Source organism: Bubalus bubalis, chromosome 3 (genome assembly GCF_019923935.1).
Source record: "Bubalus bubalis isolate 160015118507 breed Murrah chromosome 3, NDDB_SH_1, whole genome shotgun sequence".
Classification (NCBI taxonomy): domain Eukaryota; kingdom Metazoa; phylum Chordata; class Mammalia; order Artiodactyla; family Bovidae; genus Bubalus; species Bubalus bubalis.
The window spans coordinates 145,701,327-145,721,487 of NC_059159.1; the positions used below are offsets into that span (position 1 = coordinate 145,701,327).

General features: G+C 39.1%; 2 protein-coding genes across 6 annotated transcripts in view; one reads left to right on the forward strand and one right to left on the reverse strand.

Annotated features, from left to right (window-relative positions):
- Nucleotides 1-20,161, forward strand: part of LOC102398396 (centromere protein P) — a 236,723-nt gene that overhangs the window by 141,472 nt on the left and 75,090 nt on the right. The window lies entirely within an intron of this gene.
- ECM2 (extracellular matrix protein 2) overlaps nucleotides 14,244-20,161 on the reverse strand; it is a 41,374-nt gene continuing 35,456 nt past the window's right edge. For all 3 annotated transcript variants that reach the window (XM_025282060.2, XM_025282059.2, XM_025282058.2), the window contains exon 10: nucleotides 14,244-15,658. In XM_025282060.2, the coding sequence (XP_025137845.1) occupies nucleotides 15,490-15,658 (169 nt within the window). In that variant the 3' untranslated portion in view covers nucleotides 14,244-15,489. The remainder of the gene's footprint in view (nucleotides 15,659-20,161) is intronic.

The following is a 20,161-nucleotide window of genomic DNA, read 5'->3' on the forward strand; positions in this document are numbered from 1 at the left end:
GCCCTATATAATCCTTCTAGCCTTTATACTGTGATACAAACATAGACTCAAGGATACAGGTGATGCCTCCTTGGACTTTACTTTTCAAGAGAATATCACCTATGACCACATAGAGTTTAGGGAGGATGTGGGAGCAGGAAAGCAACATTCTCTGTTACCCTGAAAGAGTGCCCAATTTACATTAGTTAAGACACCATCGTTCAAGAGGACATTTTTCTAAGTCTGGTGAGAAAGACTCACCAGTACTAGGTAACACCAAACTAGCATCTTCATGATGTGCAGATTTGGGGGCCAGCCTGTTTGCAAAGCGTGTTTCTACTAGTTAGTAGAATTTCTTCTCTCCTCCCACAAAGAAAATCTGACTGTTGTTTGTTCCCAGTTCCCAGAGAAATGGCACATGTTGAAGCAAGCCATAGAAAGAGTACTGTGCCTCCATTGTACAGGGCAGCCAGCCATCAGTTAAATAAAATATCCTTCTGTGGCCCTCACATCAAAGAGTTCCATATGCTGGACCTCCCTCTGCAGAATTTTAGGCCTGTCCTCGGTACACCACCTGAGGTTTGGCAGGCCTCCTGTTTGAATATAATGCTCATGTCCATATTTATTCAGTTATATTTAGTTCAAAACATTTGTCTGTTATCTTGATGAATTGGGACATTGTAAAGGTTGAACTGGATTTTATTAACCTGAGTTCCATCAAAGCAGCGACCATAAATGGGAAGCTCCTTGGACAGAAATCTGTGTCTTTCACAATGTTTTGTTTTTTTAACTTTAACTGGAGGTAAAGTTTAGATTCCAGAAAAATAAACATCATAATGGTACAGCTCAATTAGTTTTCACAAACACCTAATCAAGAAATTCCAGCACTCCCAGACCCCTCTTCCAAATCACTCTGTCTTCAGAGGAGGCCGCTGCCTGACTTCAAACACTGTAGTTCCCTGAACGTTCCATGTATATGGGTCATACATTGCATTCTCTTTTGAGCCTGGATTTCTTCATCCAGTGTTATGTTTTAGAGATCCATCAAGGTCATTGTGGTTAGCAATAGTTTGCTTATTCTCATTATAAGCATACCTTCTTGTGCTTCACTTCATTGCATTTCTTAGATCTAGTGTTTTCTTTGTGTTTTTTCACGAACTGAAGGTTTGAGGCAACCCTGTGTCAAGCGGAAACTATTGGCCAATAGTTTCCAATAGCATTTGCTCACTTCATGTCTCTGTCACATTTTGGTAATTTTTGCAATATTGCAAACTTTTCCGTTGTTATTATATTTCTTATGACGACCTACGGTCAGTGGTCTTTACTGTTACTACACTTTACTGGCGGCTCAGGTGACAGTTAGCATTTTTAGTAATAAAATCTTTTTAATTAGGTACATTCTTTTAAAGACATAATGATATTGCATGGTAACACTTGACTGGGGCTGAGTGGCAGCCTCTCATTGCCAGGGAACATGTGCTTCCCACCCTCTCCTTTTGCCTCTGTGCACACAGGGCCCCTCTCCCGTGTTACTCTTCCACCCTTTCCTCACCTCACCTCTCCTCTCAGTCATGGCATCTGCCCCACCACCACCCTTCTAAGCTGGGTTCTGCCACCTTATCTAGAGAACTGGGAAGCACGTCATGTGAGATTGTTTTTCTAAAGATATGTTGCAGCCTCTCTCCTCTCCCCACTTGTGAGCCCTGAGCTTGTCTTCCTCCAACACGCTGTGATCTTTAGTCAGAGGCTTAGGCAAAGAAATTGGCCTTGAAGTATAATGCCAAAATGTGAGTGGTCTTTTTGGCTTATTCACCCTATTCTGCTGACACTGTGACTAGCGGTACAGCCCAGGACCCACAACCCCTCGCCATAGTCTTGGAGCTGCCAGTGGGAAGATTTACTTCACAACTACACAGACAGCCCAGCATGCACAGACACACCGTTTGGATATAAACTGGAGTTTTTTCTCCACACCTTTGCACATTGTCATTCTAGACACATCAGTGTACTTCCTCTTCCCTAAAGTATTGTGAGGAGAATTTCTTCCATTCTTGGTTCCTATGAGGGTCCTCTGAAGGGGACCTATTTCTTTTCTACATGTCTGTTTTTTACTGTTTGGGTTTTGCCTTATCTAAATTTGTCTTGGTCTAAATATTGGAGAATTAGCATTACTATTTATAGTCTTTAGGAATTGTGAATAATCTGCACATTATTATCTTGTAAACAAGATAAGTTTCAAAATTAGAAAAGCATTACTCGCTTTACTTACATTTTAGGAAAAGAAGCATTGGTTGCATGTATGTGTATGTGTATATTCAGTTGCTTCAGTCGTGCCAACTCTTTGTGACCGTTTGGACTGTAGCCCACCAGACTCCTCTGTCCATGGGATTCTCCAGGCAAGAATATTGAAGTAGGGAATTCCCTGGTGGTCCAGTGGCTAAAACTCTGTGCCCAAGATGCAGGGGGGCTAGGTTTGATCCCTGGTCAGGGAACTAGTTCCCACATGCCACAACTAAGACTCTATGCAGCCAAATAAATAAAAATAAATATTAAAAAAAAAAAAAAAAGAATATTGAAGTGGGTAGCATGCCCTTCTCCAGATTGGGATACTGGAAAGGACCTTAAAAATCATTTTATGAAAATTAAGACTCCAAAGGGTGAGGAGTAGGGCTGATTGTGACCACATGAGACACCTTCCTGAGCTTGAGTATCACTAGAATTAATGAATTTTATGATGTTTGTCAGCTGATATCTTGTGTCTACTCCTATGTTTACGTTAGTTCAGTTCAGTCGCTCAGTCATGTCCGACTCTTTGCAACCCCATGAACCGCAGCACGCCAGGCCTCCCTGTCCATCACCAACTCCCGGAGTTTACCCAAACCCATGTCCATCGAGTCGGTGATGCCATCCAGCCATCTCATCCTCTGTTGTCCCCTTCTCCTCCTGCTTTCAATCTTACCCAACATCAGGATCTTTTCAAATGAGTCAGTTCTTTGCATCAGGTGGCCAAAATATTGGAGTTTCAGCTTCAACATCAGTCCTCCAATGAACACCCAGGACTGATCTCCTTTAGGATGGACTGGTTGGATCTCCTTGCAGTCCAAGGGACTCTCAAGAATCTTCTCCAACACCACAGTTCAAAAGCATCAATTCTGTGCTCAGCTTCCTTTATAGTCCAACTCTCACATCATACATGACTATTGGAAAAACCATAGCCTTAACTAGACGGACCTTTACATTAAGTACATTTTAATGGATTGTGTAACAGTCTCTTATATTAGTAATCACAAGGAAGATTTTGGTCATCCATTTATTCAAAGAATGGTGTTAAACTCGGTGAAAAAAGGCAAAATGGGGTGGAGGATTGTCAGGGAAGCCCTGAGGAATGTGAGAGGATGTGCCTTGTAAATACCTACTTTAAGAATGTTCTAGACCATCAAACACTAACATGTAAATAATGTATTTTATTTATGCATAACCAAGTTTGTATATAGCTCTATTCAGTTCAGTTGCTCAGTTGTGTCAAACTCTTTTCGACCCCGTGGACTACAGCATGCCAGGCTGCCCTGTCCATCACCAACTCCCGGAGCTTGCTCAAGCTCATGTCCATTGTGTCGGTGATGCCATCAAACCATCTCATCTTCTGTCATCCCCTTCTCCTCCTGCCTTCAATCTTTCCCAGCAACAGGGTCTTCTCCAATGAGTCAGTTCTTCTCATCAGGGGGCCAAAATATTGGAGTTTCAACTTCAGGATCGATCCTTCCAATGAGTATTCAGGACTGATTTCCTTGGACTGGTTGGATCTCCTTTCAGTCCAAGGGACTCTCAAGAGTCTTCTCCAACACCACATTTCAAAAGCATCAGTTCTTCGGTGCTCCACCTTCTTTATGGTCCAGCTCTCACATCCATACATGACTACTGGAAAAACCATAGCTTTGACTAGATGGACCTTTGTTGGCAAAGTAATGTCTCTGCTTTTTAGTATGCTGTATAGATTGGTCATAGCTTTTCTTCCAAGAAGCAAGCATCTTTTAATTTCATGGCTGCAGTCACCATCTGCAGTCATTTGGGAGCCCAAAAAACTAAAGTTTCTCACTGTTTCCATATCTATTTGCCATGAAGTGATGGGACCGGATGCCATGATCTTAGTTTTCTGAATGTTGAGTTTTAAGTCAGCTTTTTCATTCTCCTCTTTCACTTTCATCAAGAGGCTCTTTAGTTCTTCTTTGCTTTCTGCCATAGGGTGGTGTAGCTGAGGTTATTGATATTTCTCCTGGCAATCTTGATTCCAGCTTATGTTTCATCCAGCCTGGCATTTCTCATGATGAACTCTGCATATAAGTTAAATAAGCAGGGTGACAATATACAGCCGTGACATACCCCTTTCCCAATTTTGAACCAGTCTGTTGTTCCATGTCCTATTCTAACTGTTGCTTCTTGACCTGCATACAGATTTCTCAGGAGGCAGGTCAGGTGGTCTGGTATTCCCATCTCTTTCAGGATTTTCCACAGTTTGTTGTGGTCTACACAGTCAAAGGCTTTGGCTTAGTCAATAAAGCAGAAATAGATGTTTTTCTGGAGTTCTCTTGCTTTTTCAATGATCCAGCGGATGTTGGCGATTTGATCTGGTTCCTCTGTCTTTTCCAAATCCAGCTTGAACATCTGGAAGTTCATGGTTCACATACTGTTGAAGTCTGGCTTGGAGAGTTTTGAGCGCTACTTGGCTAGCGTGTGAGATCAGTGCAATTGTGTAGTAGTTTGAACATTCTTTGGCACTTCCTTTCTTAGGAATTGGAATGAAAACTGACCTTTTCCAGTCCTGTGGCCACTGCTGAGTTTTCCAAATTTGCTGGCATTTTGAGTGCGACACTTGCACAGCATCATCTTTTAGGATTTGAAATAGCTCAGCTGGAATTCCATCACCTCCACTAGTTTTGTTCATAGTGATGCTTCCTAAGGCCCACTTGACTTCACATTCCAGGATGTCTGGCTCCAGCTGGATGATCACACCATGGTGGTTATCTGGGTCGTGAAGATCTCTTTTGTATAGTTCTTCTGTGTATTCTTGCCACCTCTTCTTAATATCTTCTGCTTCTGTTACGTCCATTCCATTTCTGTATATAGTAGGTATTCCCAAAGACTCCTGAAAGAAGTGAATTCTTGGGTTTGATATGACTTCATGGGCTGTTTTGAATGTTCAAGCATCTCTCATGGTTCAAGCATCTCTCATACATTCATGAGAGATGTGGTTTATAATGAATTGACTTTATACAGTAGGTCATGACCCATGGGCAGTTTTGAGCCCACAGCTGTGGTTTGTTTGGAGCATGTGTTATTTTTAAAAAACAGGAAACTTACATCAAAGGCCAGATTTACCATATTTTAAAAGTTCAATTTGGAAAAGACTGCACTGAATTTCTGTGCCATTCCAGCAAATGGGTGAGCTCTCGGCGGTAGTCTTCTTCAGATGAGTTTCCAGTCCCTGGCTCTCACCTGCCATTTTTCTATACCCAGTGCTATAAGGACTCACTTCTACAACCTGCAGGTTGAGCTACTGCCATCATCCTGTTTAATGTTTTCCTCTAAAAATGAATTAATGCCATAAATAGTCATTTTAAATGAATTGAGTTGGATTTATAAAAATGTGGGTATCAAATATTTTCAGATAATGCTTCATAGGTCAGTTTGCTTTCAGGAATGAGTATAAGTAGTGGTTTTCTTTTAAATAAATTTTCTACCACTTTCCTCTGAGAAGACTGGAAAACAGTGAGTGCATCTAACTTCCAAATCTGTGTTGCCAAGGTCCACTTTTCATTAGGATGAGCAAGGCTTCTGAGAAAAATGTCAAGTAACAGATCAGGACCAGGGAATTTGTAAGGTATGCCTGAAACATCATACCAGCAGGCACAAAAGCACACAGAGATTACTGCGGACTTGTGAACAGTACATAGAAGCTTGGGTAAAGGCATAGTTTGAGTTCAGTTCAATTCAGTTCAGTCGCTCAGTCATGTCTAACTCTTTGCGAACCTCATAGAATAAGGGTGGCAATGGATTATAATACATCAAATGCAAAATCCTTTTTATTGTAACAAGGAAAGAGGGTCAAAAGGGTCACAGCTTCTTCTGTAGAGGAATGCCAACTAATGAGTACAGAGGAACCATAGAATTAGAAAATCACCACTGTGAAACTTATAATGTAGTCACTGATTTAGGCAAAGAACTTCAATAGGAGCTAAAAGCCACTAAATGAAAAGTTATTGGATGGCATGATATTCACACAGACCTTACTTTGCAGGATATTTCTTAATTACAAGGAGATGAAGATACCACCTTAACCAAATGTCTCAGCATCACCAATTACAGGCCAGCCCAACATTTTGTGCTTCCTGATGTGATACAAAAGGAAGTACATGATATCAACTATGTGGGATTCTTGCCAAAAGTATTCTGCCTAAATCTAAACAATGAGACAAATGTATATTAGGGGACATTCTACATGGCAGCTGGCTTAGAATCCCTTCAGAAAGTGAAGGAGTGAAAGACGTAGACTGACGGCTGCTGCTCTAGATTGCCAGAGACTAAAGGCAAGCGAACTCTGATTGGATCTTGAGCCATTAGATCTGCACCACACAGTGATTTGGACATTGTTGGGACAGTTGGGGAACTCTGAATATAGACAGGATGTTGATCCTGAATCAATATTAAATTTCTGGGGTTTGACAATATCAGAGAATGTGACATTGTTTCATGGTTATGTAAGAAAATGTCCTTGTTCTTAGGAGATTTGTATTGAAGCACTGGGGCAACAGGTTATATCTGCAACTTACATTCAAATGGTCCAGCCCCTGTACCCCACAAATGCATATATATGTATAGATATGAATGTGGAACGAGTGAAAAAGATAGAATGAAGATGACAAATATTAATTGGTGAATATAGGTGAAAATATATAGATGTTCATTGTATTCTTTCAACTTTTCTATGACCATTAAAAATATGCTAAATATTTGTGGGAAATAAGGGAATAAGTTGTGGTAAATAAGTTGCCTTAAATTAATTTAAACTCTGATTTATCCTTAACTGCAGTGAAATATTTACATGAAAAATTTAAGTTGATTAAGGTCTTATTCTACATTTAGGGTGGGTTTTATGAGTCTGTTGATACATGCGAAGTGTTTGTATATTTTTCTGCATAGAAGAGCCATCAGAGCTTCGATCATATCTTCAAAGGGTAGGTCCATTCTTCACATAGTTTAGAACTACTGACCTAGAATAGATTTAGTTTTCAATGCATTCTTTATTCTGAGTATCACACACTATTAATATTTCAGACAGTTCATATATAAATTTGGTAATTGTGAATGTAATTCTCAACTTATGTAAAGCAAATGAACTTTCAGCAGTTTCCAATTTATAAAAAGATTTTCTTGTATCTTACATTAAGCTGTTAGTTTAATGTAAGTTTATTTGACCACAGAGATTCTGTTACTTAGAAACACACCATGACATTCTAGTAACATGATGTATTCCTTTTCTTTTCCAAACTAATATGTGTTTAGTGCAATCACATGTTATTTTTAATACAGTCTACTTTCCCTTGTGTGGATTCACATTCTTCACATTTTGTGCAAAGGGAAAAATACACTAGACTGTAAGGTTTTTTTTTTTTTTTTTGTAAGTTTTTTTTAATCCGTTTTCTTGTAGAAAAGGAAACATAATGTCAAAGAAGAAATAATCATGCCATTTATTCTTTAGTTGTGTAATCACTAAGCTCTATTGATCTAATTAGAAATATTCACCTCTTTGCCAATAACAGTGTGTGACAGACCAAATTTCAATGTGACTTATAGTTTCAACTCTTCCTGTTCAGCATGTTGAAGCAAAGGCATGTAAGTAATATGTTATAATATGCCAAAGTGTTGTTTAAGACATTATAGGATGAAATGTACACTAACACATAACTACACTATTTACGTAGGTTGTAGTTCCTCTAAAAGTCTTTCACCAATGCTTCTGGGTCTGTTGCAGTAGGTTTAATCAGAGCTGATGTTCACAAGAATGGTAAATACTTAAACACCCCAGAACCATCTGCCCAGAGCGTGCCGCACCTGGCCAAGGCTTACACGCAGACTCTTACTATATCCCTGTAGACCCACTTGCGGATTATCTCTATGGTAGAAACCCATCTGCAGGACAGGTTTATTGATCAGGTAGTCTTCTCATTTGGCTGTTTTAAATACAGTTTCTCTCTCTCTCTCTCTTTTTTTTTTTTTTTTTTTTGGTTTTATGTTATTATAGTGAATCACACCTGTAAGTCAAAATTACTCTTCTTTCCTATAATCAGGATTTTTAAAAATCTGCTTCTAATCTACTCCCATATCTATGACAATAAATAGTTTAGCTTCTTTGAGTTCTGGTTTCACACTGCATTTATAACATGTTCTAAGCTGGTTTCATTCTATTCTGTGCAATGGATGTGAGCATGCAGTGACACAGCACAAAGGCCACCAAGCTCAAGAGAGCTACTGACATGGCTGCAGCATCCCACATGAGCCCAGCCCTCTACAGAGAACATTATCTGACCCCTGCTCTACTGTAATAGGCCCATTCCTTTTTCCAGTATATATCACAATCTAAGGAATCATTTCCTTAAATTATTAATATCTACCATATTATGAGACTTGGCAGCCTTGAATAAGTCACTGAACTTTCCTACCTTCTGGTTTCCCAGCACCTATCCTTAAGGGAATGGATAGTCATCTGACGTCCACCCTGTGCTCAGTACTGTTGTGAACATCACCTTATTTAACCTTCACAGATGCCTTGGTAGGCAGATACTCTCCTCAATTTCATGGGCAAGGAAACTGGAAATCAGAGTCTAAGTAACTTGATCATGTCCACAGCTAATAAGGATTCCAGTTTCAGACCCAAGATACTCATTCTTGTTTTTTCATTGCAAGAGATGAACTTCATTTTTCATAGACTTCTAGGGTTTAAAGCCCCCTGGAATCATCTGGTATAGGTTAGAGTTGGCCAGAAACATCTATTTTCATACATATGTGTGTGTGTGTTACTTGCTCAGTCGTGTGCAACTCTTTGCAACCCCAAAATGCTTTTAATGTTTTTGAATTTTAAGTTGAATTCATATTCAACTATGGACAAATGAATAATTCAGTCATTACCAATTTATAAATACTTCTCCTATGAGGACACTTTCTGTTTTCTAAATAAGGGAAAGAGGTGAAATAGATATCATAGAGGGTTTACCCAGTCCTTTGAGGTTTCACTTAAACAGCAGAACTTGAGTATTTTATTCTTTTATGTCAGCATCTATGAACCTAGTAATTCATGTTGTTTAAATGATGGCTTTGGAAAACATTGTCAGTGTTGCTGTTATGGAAAACAATCAGTTGTCAAAGCATGACTTATTTTTTTTATAAAATATACTCTGCCTTCTAATGTCTATGTCAGAAAATATTAATAAGAGAAGTTATTCCTTACTAATTATATGACCGTATATAAATCTTTATCACTTTTCCTTTAAAAATCCTTAAATTTTGCACATTTCTCTTTGTTTTGTTTAGGGATAGTATTAATGTCAACTTTGGACAACTCATGAGCTGATCGTTTAGACTGAGGGATCAACAATTATATTAGTACCTACTCTATACACAGAATATAGGGATTCAAGAAATGAATTGTCTCTTATTTTAAGTTTTACAATCTTTTAGGAAAACATGGTATACCGTCTACCAATCTACTGTACTACATCCTACAATGCAAATAAATAATCAATGCAGACCTAACTCATAAAACCAGACCTGTCTGTTAGGAGGTTGGCGGAACAGATGCCAAGTACCGAAGGGAGGAGGCACTTGCTGAAGAGCTGGGCTTCTAGGCACAGCTTGCCTTGTGCCTTGGAAGCTCCTTGAGGTCAGATCATATGGCTCAAGTCAGATGCAGCCATATAGTAAACTTATTCCCCTTGAAATTGAAAGTCGGTACCCATTAGGGTTCTGCTCCTGCCCTTCTCTTCATCCACCCCTCATTGTAACCTTTCCTTTGGATTCCCCTCCAGCTGAGTGCATTCCCATCCTCCTGCCTAAATTCCATGATGACACCTCCAAACTTCAGCATATTCTCACCCAAACTGTCTCTTTCTCTAAGTTTCTCAGCAGCATCACTGAGACTCAGAGCAGTTCTCCTTTTTATCTGCTTTTCTCTTCTTTGTATCTCTTGCCTGGTAGATCACTATCCCTTTTCTTTTTTTCTTTGTATCCCCTGCATGGTAGATCACTACTTCCCTTTTGTTTTTTCTTTTCTTCTCTTCCTTTTTACAATCAATCAGTTCATTTTGTAAAATTTATTTATTTTTATTTGGAGGATAATTGCTTTACAATTTTGAATTGGTTTCTGCCATACATCAGCCATAGGTATGCACATGTCCCCTCCCTTCTATCAGTTCATTTTATTCTTAATATATTCTCTATTGGACTTCCCGGTGGCTCAGTGGTAAAGAATCTGCTTATGATGCAGGAGACACAGGTTCAATCCCTGGGTCAGGAAGATCCCCTGGAGGAGTGCAAGGCAAGACATTCCAATATTCTTGTCTGGAGAATCCCATGGACAGAGGAGCCAGGCGGCTACAGTCCATAGGGTCACAAAGAGTTGGACACAACTGAAGCAACTTACCATGCACGCATGCATATTCTCAGGTTTTGATGGTTCATAGTGTCCTTCTGATATCGAGCCCCTCAGAAGATGACAAATATGGCAAGCTTGCCTTCAGACTTAATCTACAGCAATGAGAATGTAGGGTTTTTTTTTCTTCTTCTTTCAAAGTCTCTGTCATACCTATCCCTGTTTTTGCTCGTTCCTCCTGTCGCCTATACTGAGTGGGTCCCTGTTATTCTGTTTCTAGATTATCAGAGTGGTGGCTCTTTTCCCTTCATTACTTCCATGCACCTCTCTTCAGAGTTTTTTGGTGGTGTCCTATATTTCTCATTGCAGTAAGTATGGTCTCCTCTTATGGGCCTTCCAGGCCACCCCAAGCCTCTTATTTCCTGTATGGTCTCTCCTCCCCTGGTGAACCTCAACTATGCTTGGTTCATGCCTCTTTGTTTCAGTCAGTTATTCCTTCCCCCTCAACTGATTCAAATTTCAAGCCCCAGTTTAAGCCTAGGGATCTTTTCTCCCCCAAACTCAGTGCTAGTTATTTCCTATACCATATATACCACAGACTTCTTTGTTACTCCTGATCTAAATTTGTCAACTCAGGGAAACCATTTTTGCCTGTAGCACACTGTAGCACCAGTAAAAATTTGGGATTTTATCCTAATTTAGCTATATACCCATCATCTGTGGCTAAATTTCCACATACCAAATCTAAAAATATCTTGAAACAAGCATTATAGTTTATTAACACTTTCCAGTGAACTTAAAGGTTTTGACTACACAGTTTGAACAGTTACTGGAATAATCACATTCTTCTGTGTGAATGAGGTGATCATCCTTACTGCTCTTAGTGGTGTCAATGTGGGATAGAGGCACATTTCAACTCGTGTTGTGGGTGGTGTTTTCCATGTTAATAGAAGAAGTCATCCCTAGGAATAGTTAACTTTAACCTCTCAAGGCCAACTCCTGAGGGATGTATGTAGAGTTACTTGACAATAAAAGCCCAAGGAGACAGTGTTGTATCTTCTCAATCTTGTTGGCAGCACCCGCCAGATTTATGGGTGCGCCTACCCACTCTCAGGTGTCCAGACTTTCCACTTTCGGGACTGCATTCAGCAGATGCATGTTAAGTCCAGGCTCAGTCACCTATTCCCTGTTGTTCCCAAATGCCGCACATCCACCCTTAGGGTGCTGGGGGCATCCTAACCTGCCTGCTCCACAGGGAGTCACACAGTCTGGCAGAGACAAAGATGTGATCCCAATCTCTGTGTGCGGCAGCACTGCCATGTTGTCCCCATCCTATAGAACATGCACTCACGCTAACTGCCTTTCAGGGTGTTTTAGGTCAGAGGTCAGCAGTCTTTGGTTGTGGCAGAGGTGCTCGGGGCTGATCCCCACTATGGTGCTGGAGCTCCAAAGGAACAGACACATCTACTAAGCTTCCTTGTTCCGGCATACCCAGAGGTTGGCTCTGTTCAGGCAGCTGTAATCCTCGTAAATGAGAAATGTTTCTTCAGGCCAAAGCTCTCCAGTGAAGTTCTCTGAAAGTATAGGAGGAGCTGAGGAGAGGATAAGGACCAGGGACTTTGGCTGAATGTTCTTTATGACTTTTAGAACTTGATGTGTGATTTATATAGTACCTTGTCTATTGGTTTCAAGAAATAAGGGGAGCTGGGGAGGCAGACAGGAGCAGTGTCAGCTAACCCTTTCTGATGGTAGCAGAGCTGTTTTGTCTGAAGGGAGTACACAGACTCTGTGTACTTCCTCTCTCAAGGACGCTTCCTCCCCAGGGCACCATGAACTCCTGATGAGCCGTGCTTGAAAACCATTGATGCGTTCCAAGAATGCTATTTTGTAATTGAATCAAGTGATCTCAGAAAAGTAAAATGACTGCGTAATTACTAGAGACCAAGATGGATACCCGGATGTCCTGATTCTTGGTATAATTACTTCCTTATAATTCTAGGCTATAAGTTTCTTTAACCACATCATATCTTTAATGCTTTTTACAAAATACCTTAATCTACAATAAGCCAAATCTCAAAATTGAAAATATAGTTAGTATTTCCTGTACATATGTGCAAAGATGACACACTATTAAGTATTTTCAGACCATGACTGGGCCAGGATTTCCTTAGTGTACATCTGTGTTAGTAATTACAGTATACTTCTGAAGCCAAACAGAACACCTCTTTGTTACACATTATATAAACATTATATATCATGAACAGTGTTTGCTATATGGGCATTTATCACTTCTCTAAAATGAAATTAAAGCTTCTATCCAGAGCATTATGAAGTTTCAAAGCAAACAAGTTCAGTGCTAGAATATTTTATATTTTAAATTATATAATCAGTAGATATAAAAGCATCTTCCAACTTAAGAACAAAGCTTCCATCAGTCATTCTGATTTTTCACCTTTCTAGAGATTCTTCTCCCAATTCTCAGTGCACAGTAGGGTCTCAGTGCGTGCCTGGGTCTAGTGTTACTCCAAGCCTCCTGGGGATTGCAATGTCTTATTGCAACTTTTGCTATTTGCACACTCTAGAGACCCACAATCTGGGAATACCCCTAGGCCTAGGCACAGGGGCTTTGGGACCCCAACATACTTTATTACATCACCACCCTGTTGTGCTGATTTCATCACACTTGACTTGTTGATTTGATTGTCTGTTTGATTTCCTGCTTATTGCCTCTAAACCACCACACATTCCCAGAGAGCAGAGACCTCATCTGATCTCTTCATCCCTTTCTCTCTAAAACAGCATCTGGGACACAGCTGATTAAAATCATAATGACAAATTAATGCAAGAATGCTTCAGTATTCATCTCTGTTGTCTAGGATGCTAATTCTTTTGACTCACTTTATTTGGTTTGAGTCCCCTCTAACAGTAATTTTTTACTTTTTAAGTTTCTTTAAATCATTTACATTGATGCATTTATATTCAAACAGCACAAGGGTTCTTGTTAAGTTAAACAGATACCCGTATCTTCTTATTATTTGTCTCTTTCATTCAACTTGGCCAATTTAAATTAGTAATGCTTCTACATACCCAAACTGGTTATAAATCTGAACTTTTTGTTCCATAAGATTTTATTTCTCTTCTTAGCCACCTGGTTTAAGCCTTTGATGCTTGATTCTAACAGTTTGTATCATATTATTATTCTTGTTAAATCAAACTTCTACATCTTGAAAGCTGCCCAGGTGATAATTAACTTTGACTGAATATGCTGTTTACTGTCAATTTTATATGAAAGGTTGGCAATATTAAGTGTACGCACTATGCATATCACACTTCCCAAATACGTTTTATTCTTCTCTGGTTCTCATAACAGCCCTGTGAAGTGGGGCTGAAAGGCTCTGAGAACTGTGGGAGAACTATTAAAAGATTAAATAACTAAAGTTTGAAAAATTAGAGTAATCTGCCGAATGGGGCCAAGACTAGAAATTAATCTAGTGTTTTAATTAATTAAAAACACCTAATCTGGTGTTTTTCCAAGGTACAAAACTGAGAGTAACAAGAAAAATCAACATGGTTTCTATATGTGTCTTTTAAATATTATTTTAGAAATAAAGATAAGATGTCATTATATAATGAAAATTTTAATACATGATATGATTTTGTTAGGATCTACTACATAATGAATACTAATAGCTTTTATGTTGTATTGAGTAAAAAGATACATTTGAGCAAATTAGGACAAAGACAAGAGATGTTAACAATGACCAGAGGAGCAAAAGTTTTTTAAATGTATGCATTAGGTTTATATTTACAAGGTTTAGTCAAGGGTAGTTAACTTATATTTTAAGCAAACTCTACTGCTTTCCATAAATCTTTTGATCTTGAGCAAATAATTATGAGGGTGATCTTCAGATCAGATCAGATCAGTCGCTCAGTCGTGTCCGACTCTTTGCGACCCCATGAATTGAGCACGCCAGGCCTCCCTGTCCATCACCAACTCCCGGAGTTCACTCAGACTCACGTCCATCGAGTCAGTGATGCCATCCAGCCATCTCATCCTCTGTCGTCCCCTTCTCCTCCTGCCGCCAATCCCTCCCAGCATCAGAGTCTTTTCCAATGAGTCAACTCTTCGCATGAGGTGGATGATCTTAAAATACTGTTAAACTTTTTAGACTTACAGATAAATTAAAAAATCATACAGAATTCACATATACCCTTCTCCCAGCTTTCCCTAATGTTAATAAGCACATACTTAACCATAGTATAGTTCTCAAGATCAGGAAATTAACTTTATAGTAATTATATTTTAATTCTATTCATGTAATTAATAGAAGGAACTAAAGCTAAGCCAATGATTAAGTTTATTTATATCAATAATTGTATTATAGGGTCTTAATTACTTATAGAAAATTAATAAAGTTTTGCTTTAACAGAATAATAAACAGAACATTAGTTCATAAATTCTACCTATTATTTTTTCCAGCTGTCCACTTCTTGGGCTTGAACCATAACATTCATACTTTTTTAAAAGACTTAGGGAGTTCTTAGCTAATAGAAATTCTGTGGTCTGTTGTAAAGGTCATATTTAGTTTCAGATTTCTCTCAGTCTACTTCAGCAGCACACAACATCCTATTCTTGTGAGAAAAGTTTGCAACAAGATGGCTTCTTCCTAGAGTGTGAAACTGAAAGTTTCACTAAAACTGTTAAAAGACTAAACCTTGTAGATATGTGTTTGGTTGTCCTGTGCATTGGTGAATCAGGTTGACTAGCATAATGACACTTTAATATGACATTATATCTCTTATTGAGGAAAATGCTACTAAAACAGATATATGAGTATGATTTACAAATGACAAAGAAAAACTCAGAATTACTTGATATTTTGTGGTTTAAGAACAATACTTGAATATGATCTTATGCATGAAAATGCATAGGATGATATTTCTCTTGTTTTAATGTAGTTGTTTTCAAGATGAAGATGTTCTAGATTTGAATCATCATCTTCTTCAGCATTGCAAATTTGTTCTGGAAGAATATTCCTGAGGAAAAATAGACATGCAGGTCATAAAGGATTGAAGTAATATTCCACCTTCATAATTTAGGAGTTAAAATAAAATTAGATCCTTGTCTTACATACCAGAAAAAATTCCATATATGTCAAGATCTACATATGAAAAAATGAAGTCATAGAAGTGATAGAATAAAGCATGGTTATACCCCGGGATGGAGGGAGAAATCTTCCTATGTGTGACTCAAAAACCAGAAGCACTAGAAGAAAAGATTTAAAAATTGGCTACAGTTTTTTTTTTTTTTAAATGCAAAGTTCAAAGATAAATCGCAAACTGGGAGAAAGTGTTTGCAACTTAAATAAAGGGCTAATATACAAAGACCTAAAAATCTAGGAGGCAAGGGAAATCAAAGAAAAAAAAAGATACCTGGTGACCAGTTTACAGAAGAGAAAATGAAATGATATGTGAACATAAAAGGATGCTTAATTTCATTTATGATAAGAAAAATTAAATTGAAATGATACTGGCATGCCACTCTAACTGATCAGATTTTTCCACCTCTCCACAGAACAAATCAAAGCTCATTCACATGTTCTGATGATAAAGTTGTATAGGATCAAGCATCACTGAAGGGAATTCAAAACTGTTCAGGCCCATGGAAAGGAATCTGGCAGTATATAACAAAATTACATATTCATTTTATTCCTTTCAATCAGCAATTCCATTTCTACGGATTTATCCCAAAGTTAGATTGGAAAATACAAAATTATATTTGAACAGAGTTACTTATACACACAGTTGCACTCATCTCACACGCTAATAAAGTAATGCTCAAAATTCTCCAAGCCAGGCTTCAGCAATACGTGAACAGTGAACTTCCAGATGTTCAAACTGGTTTTAGAAAAGGCAGAGGAACCAGAGAGCAAACTGCCAACATCCGCTGGATCATGGAAAAAGCAAGAGAGTTCCAGAAAACATCTATTTCTGCTTTATTGACTATGCCAAAGCCTTTGACTGTGTGGATCACAATAAACTGTGGAAAATTCTGAAAGAGATGGGAATACCAGACCACCTGACCTGCCTCTTGAGAAACCTATGTGCAGGTCAGGAAGCAACAGTTAGAACTGGACAAGGAAGAACAGACTGGTTCCAAATAGGAAAAGGAGTACTTCAAGGCTGTATATTGTCACCTGCTTATTTAACTTCTATGCAGAGTACATCATGAGAAACGCTGGCCTGGAAGAAGCACAAGCTGGAATCAAGGTTGCGGGGAGAAATATCAATAACCTCAGATATGCAGATGACACCACCCTTATGGCAGAAAGTGAAGAAGAATAAAGGGCCTCTTGATGAAAGTGAAAGAGGAGAGTGAAAAAGTTGGCTTAAAGCTCAACATTCAGAAAACTAAGATCATGGCATCCTGTCCCATCACTTCATGGCAAATAGATTGGTAAACAGTGGAAACAGTGGCTGACTTTATTTTTCTGGGCTCCAAAATCACTGCGGATGATGGTTGCAGCAATGAAATTAAAAGACGCTTATTCCTTGGAAGGAAAGTTATGACCAACGTAGACAGCATATTAAAAAGCAGAGACATTACTTTGCCAACAAAGGTCCGTCTAGTCAAGGCTATGGTTTTTCCAGTGGTCATGTATGGATGTGAGAGTTGGACTATAAAGAAAGCAGAGTGCCGAAGAATTTATGCTTTTGAACTGTGGTGTTGGAGGAGACTCTTGAGAGTCCCTTGGACTGCAAGGAGATCCAACCAGTCCATCCTAAAGGAGATCAGTCCTGGGTGTTCATTGGAGGGTCTGATGTTGAAGCTGAAACTCCAATACTTGGGCCACCTGATATGAAGAGCTGACTCATTTGAAAAGACCCTGATGCTGGGAAAGATTGAGGGCAGGAGGAGAAGGGGACGACAGAGGATGAGATGGTTGGCTGGCATCACCAACTCAATGGACATGAGTTTGTGTGGGCTCCGGGAGATGGTGTTGGACAGGGAGGCCTGGCATTCTGCGATTCATAGGGTCGAAAAGAGCTGGACACGACTGAGTGACTAAACCGAACTAAACTGAACACATTGTGGCATTATTTATAGTACAAAGAAGTGGAAACAATCAAATGTCTATCAGTAAGAAGCTGGTTGAATAAAGTCCCTACATAATAGTACTATTCAGTTGTTAAAAAGAAAGAGGAAGTTTTCTACATACTGATTTGGAGTGATATTCAGGATATACTGATAATTTTTAAAAGTAAAGACTAGAAAAAAGAAAAGAATAATACTTATTCTTCTTATTCACAGATGAATAATACTTCTGTGAGATAATTTGTATAATAATTCTGAGGGGGTATGGAATATAAATGTGTATGCTTCAGATCAGATCAGTCGCTCAGTCGTGTCCGACTCTTTGCGACCCCATGAACTGCAGCACGCCAGGCCTCCCTGTCCATCACCAACTCCCGAAGTTCACTGAGACTCACGGCCATCAAGTCAGTGATGCCATCCAGCCATCTCATCCTCTGTCGTCCCCTTCTCCTCTTGCCCCCAATCCCTCCCAGCATCAGAGTCTTTTCCAATGAGTCAACTCTTCACATGAGGTGGCCAAAGTACTGGAGTTTCAGCTTTAGCATCATTCCTTCCAAAGAAATCCCAGGGCTGATCTCCTTCAGAATGGACTGGTTGGATCTCCTTGCAGTCCAAGGGACTCTCAAGAGTCTTCTCCAACACCACAGTTACAAAAGCATCAATTCTTCGGCGCTCAGCCTTCTTCACGGTCCAACTCTCACATCCATACATGACCACAGGAAAAGCCATAGCCTTGACTAGACGAAACTTTGTTGGCAAAGTAATGTCTCTGCTTTTGAATATGCTATCTGGGTTGGTCATAACTTTCCTTCCAAGGAGTAAGCGTCTTAATTTCATGGCTGCAGTCACCATCCGCAGTGATTTTGGAGCCCAAAAAAATAAAGTCAGCCACTGTTTGCAGTTTCCCCATCTATTTCCCATGAAATGATGGGACTGGATGCCATGATCTTCGTTTTCTGAATGTTGAGCTTTAAGCCAACTTTTTGACTCTCCACTTTCACTTTCATCAAGAGGCTTTTGAGTTCCTCTTCACTTTCTGCCATAAGGGTGGTGTCATCTGCATATCTGAGGTTATTGATATTTCTCCCGGCAATCTTGATTCCAGCTTGTGCTTCTTCCAGCCCAGCATTTCTCATGATGTACTCTGCATATAAGTTAAATAAACAGAGTGACAATATACAGCCTTGACGAACTCCTTTTCCTAATTGGAACCAGTCTGTTGTTCCATGTCCAGTTCTAACTGTTGCTTCCTGACCTGCATACAAATTTCTCAAGAGGCAGATCAGGTGGTCTGATATTCCCATCTCTTTCAGAATTACAGTTTCAAAAATAACACTGTAATCATCAACAGGAAATTAATTTAAAAATTTGATCAAAGGAGAAGGATGGAATACAGTATAAGGGACAGGCATAGAAAAATATTATGTAGAAAGTAGCAATTCCTAAAAAACTTTTGAACTGTAGTGTTGGAGAAGGCTCTTGAGAGTCCCTTGGACTGCAAGGAGATCAAACCAGTCAGTCTTAAAGGAAATGAAACCAGTCAGACTTAAAGGAAGTCTTAAAGGAAATATTCATTGAAACGACTGATGCTGAAGCTGAAGCTCCAATACTTTTGCCACCTGATGAGAAGAACTGACTCATTAGAAAAGACCCTGATGCTGGGAAAGATTGAAGGCAGGAGGAGAAGGGGACGACAGAGGGTGAGATGGTTGGATGGCATCACTGACTTGATGGATATCAGTTTAAGCAAGCTCCGGGAGTTGATCATGAACAGGGAAGCCTGGTGTGCTGCAATCCATGGGGTCACAAAGAGTTGGACACGACTGAGTGACTGAACTCTAAGCAAACTAAAGACCTATCTGAATATTAAATTGTTGACATACTGTTACAGAGAAAACTTCTGTGCTTAAGCTATACATCCTCCATGGAACATATTCAAAGGACAAATAGAACTACCAAAAACATAATAAACTTAATTAAATACTTTTGCTGTTAGTTGTAATAATGGTATACATTTATTCTTACAAAATAGGTTTATATTGTTGGCAATGTAGAATTTCAATTTAAGATAAGTCTACATCAGAAGGATTTCTCTATAATGGTAAATTTTTTTTTCTTTTGCTTTTTTTGTTCAATTGGAGGATAATTGCTTTACAATATTGTATTGACCTCCACCATATATATCAGCCTATAATGGTAAATTTGATTTGGGAATATCAGTATGAACTGTTTTTGTTCTTGTGTGTGTGTGTGTGTGTTTAACAAAAATGCATATTTCTGGCAGTCCACTGAAAGGCCTTGAGACTAAAAATACATTTGAAAGAAAGATGCCTGGTGCCCATACTGGGGCCTCTGAACACTATTCCCCAGTGAGAGGAGCTAGGGCTCTTTGGAAGAAGGCTGGCATTGGCCTATAGTGGGGAATGTAAAAGTGAGCCATCCAA